Consider the following 3413-nt stretch of genomic DNA (forward strand, 5'->3'; position numbering starts at 1 on the left):
TTTATACCATATCCAGTACAGAAAAATCTGAAATATATGAAACTCAAATTTTCATATTTCATTGCAGGAATCGTGGAAAATAAATTTCTTATTCCAGGGATCGTACTATTTTCGAAAACTTCAACATTAAATCTCCAACGGCTTATAAGCTCAAAACTCTGTTTCATGTTTTACATTGTAGAATTTTGTTAAGAGGATTTCGGATTGAATTGTGGGTTTCCGCTTCAGATACAAACTCTGCTGCAATCATCCTCTTGCGGAATATTAGTGTTTTAGCACCGTTAATCAATGGAAATCTCAGATGTTTTTATGTGGGCTATATACTGTTCTTCTTATGTGGATTACGTCTTCCACCAACAAAGCAGGAAGAGGCATTACCTATTCCAACCAAGGTGGAGGAGGCGTTACTTCCACCAACAAAGCAGGAGGGGGCCTTGCCTCCACCAACCAAGCTGGAGGATGCATTACTTCCACCAACAAAGCTGAAGTAGGCATTGACACCACCAATAAAGCTGAAGTAGGCATTGACACCACCAATAAAGCTGAAGTAGGCATTGACACCACCAATAAAGCTGAAGGAGGCATTGATACCACCAATAAAGCTGAAGGAGGCATTGACTCCACCAATAAAGCTGGAGGCATTACCTCCACCAACAAAGCTGGAAAAAGCATTGACACCACCAATAAAGCTGAAGGAGGCATTAAAACCTCCAATAAAGCTGAAGGAGGCATTGAAACCTCCAATAAAGCTGAAGGAGGCATTGACACCTCCAATAAAGCTGAAGGAGGCATTGACACCACCAATAAAGCTGAAGTAGGCATTGGCACCACCAATAAAGCTTGGAGGAGGCATTACTTCCACCATCAAAGGAGGAGGATGCCTTATCTACTGTATACCAGCAAAGCTGGAGGAGGCATCACCTCTACCAACAAAGCTGGAGGAGGCATTATCCCTACCAACATAGAGAAGGCATTGACACCACCAATAAAGCTGAAGGAGACATTGACACCACCAATAAAGCTGAAGGAGGCATTGACACCACCAATAAAGCTGAAGGAGGCATTGACACCTCCAATAAAGCTGAAGGAGGCATTGACACCTCCAATAAAGCTGGAGGAGGCATTGACACCACCAATAAAGCTGAAGGAGGCATTGACTCCACCAATAAAGCTGTAGAAGGCATTGACACCACCAACTAAGCTTGGAGGAGGCATTACTGCCACCATCAAAGGAGGAGGATGCCTTATCTATAACAGCAAAGCTGGAGGAGGCATCACCTCTACCAACAAAGCTGGAGGAGGCATTATCCCTACCAACATAGAGAAGGCATTGACACCACCAATAAAGCTGAAGGAGACATTGAAACCACCAATAAAGCTGAAGGAGGCATTGACACCACCAATAAAGCTGAAGGAGGCATTGACTCCACCAATAAAGCTGAAGGAGGCATTGACACCACCAATAAAGCTGAAGGAGGCATTGACACCACCAATAAAGCTGAAGGAGGCATTGACTCCACCAATAAAGCTGAAGGAGGCATTGACACCACCAATAAAGCTGAAGGAGGCATTGACACCACCAATAAAGCTGAAGGAGGCATTGACACCACCAACAAAGCTGGAAAAAGCATTGACACCACCAATAAAGCTGAAGGAGGCATTGAAACCTCCAATAAAGCTGAAGGAGGCATTGAAACCTCCAATAAAGCTGGAGGAGGCATTGACACCTCCAATAAAGCTGGAGGAGGCATTGACACCTCCAATAAAGCTGGAGGAGGCATTGACACCTCCAATAAAGCTGGAGGAGGCATTGACACCTCCAATAAAGCTGGAGGAGGCATTGACACCTCCAATAAAGCTGGAGGAGGCATTGACACCTCCAATAAAGCTGGAGGAGGCATTGACACCTCCAATTAAGCTGGAGGAGGCATTGACACCTCCAATAAAGCTGGAGGAGGCATTGACACCTCCAATAAAGCTGGACGAGGCATTGACACCACCAATAAAGCTGGAGGAGGCATTGACACCACCAATAAAGCTGGAGGAGGCATTGACACCTCTAATAAAGCTGGAGGAGGCATTGACACCACCAATAAAGCTGGAGGAGGCATTGACACCTCCAATAAAGCTGGAGGAGGCATTGACACCCCCCATAAAGCTGGAGGAGGCATTACCTCCACCAACAAAGCTGGGGGAGACGACCTCCATCAGGAGAAGGGCTTTGCTACGAGGAAAAAAACATTGATAAAACTTAGTTTGAGAAAGGATACTGGAATTCATGGTAAATTATCATTCAATTGTATGTATTCTATAATAAAGATATCGACACCAACAAAACAGCCTTGTATATTTCTAAAAAGACAGATAAAATCTGATAAAATCTGACTGTATGTGAAGGGAAATGTGCACCGGGTAGGAAAAGTTACGTCGGAAAACTAGCGAATAGTTTGTTACAGCTAGACATGGAGAATCAGAACCAGCGGAAAAATTGTTCGTAGGTTTTATCAAGCGAAATAAAATTTCAGAAGAATTCAGTTAGCGTCAATCTCTGCAATAGTCCTTAAAAAAGACGACCAGCTCTTCAGCAACTTAAAAAATGTTTTGACGCAGCTAACGAACTCGGGCCAAACTCGCTTGATATTTTTCCCTTTCTATGTTGTGTGTTTTCCGTATGTTTTTTTTTTATATTTATTTTTAGGATACTCTATTATTCGATTCCGTTTTAATTTTATGATTTTATTTTTGCTTTATTTTCTATTATATCTTAAGACCATTCTGTTTTACGTATAGTATTCTAGTTTTTAGACACCAATATTAATCTGACAATTTCAGTCTGTATTTCAAGTGTTCTCTCTCTCTCTCTCTCTCTCTCTCTCTCTCTCTCTCTCTCTCTCTCTCTCTCTCTCTCTCTCTCTCTGCAAGTCCATCTGATTTATTAATCTATTTCTATCCTTCGTTACCAAAATCTCTAGTTTTCAAACCCCAATATTAATCTGACAATTTCACTCTGTATTCCAAGTTTTTGTCTCTCTCTCTCTCTCTCTCTCTCTCTCTCTCTCTCTCTCTCTCTCTCTCTCTCTCTCTCTCTCTCTCTCTCTCTCTCTCTCTCTCTCTCTCTCTCTCTCTCTCTCTCTCTCTCTCTCTCTCTCTCTCTGCAAGTCCATCTGATTTCTTAATCTATTTCTGCCCTTCCTCACCCAATCTATAATCCTCACCGTCCTTTTCCCTCCCGTCCGAATCTAATCACTACTTTTTGCAGGTCCGTCAAAAGAGACAGACAAGATGTCCTTACCCCGACAACCTAATATCCTTCCGCTAATATCCTGTTGCCTGGTTACATGTGACAATGACTATCGTCAGGCCCCGCTAAACATTGCGTCCTCCTCTCCTTGTATCGAGCATCTCTCACGCTC

General features: G+C 42.9%; 2 protein-coding genes across 2 annotated transcripts; one reads left to right on the forward strand and one right to left on the reverse strand.

Annotated features, from left to right (window-relative positions):
- Positions 1-334: 334 nt before the first annotated feature.
- On the forward strand, positions 335-1177 carry LOC137652736 (adhesive plaque matrix protein-like). The gene has a single exon (XM_068386141.1). It carries the CDS (start codon positions 335-337, stop codon positions 1175-1177), a length of 843 nt encoding a protein of 280 aa, XP_068242242.1.
- A 71-nt stretch (positions 1178-1248) lies between these two features.
- LOC137652737 (trophinin-like) lies at positions 1249-2208 on the reverse strand. Its single transcript, XM_068386142.1, has one exon. It carries the CDS (start codon positions 2206-2208, stop codon positions 1249-1251), a length of 960 nt encoding a protein of 319 aa, XP_068242243.1.
- Positions 2209-3413: the final 1205 nt, after the last annotated feature.

The sequence above is a fragment of the Palaemon carinicauda genome, chromosome 14, assembly GCF_036898095.1.
Source record: "Palaemon carinicauda isolate YSFRI2023 chromosome 14, ASM3689809v2, whole genome shotgun sequence".
NCBI lineage: Eukaryota > Metazoa > Arthropoda > Malacostraca > Decapoda > Palaemonidae > Palaemon > Palaemon carinicauda.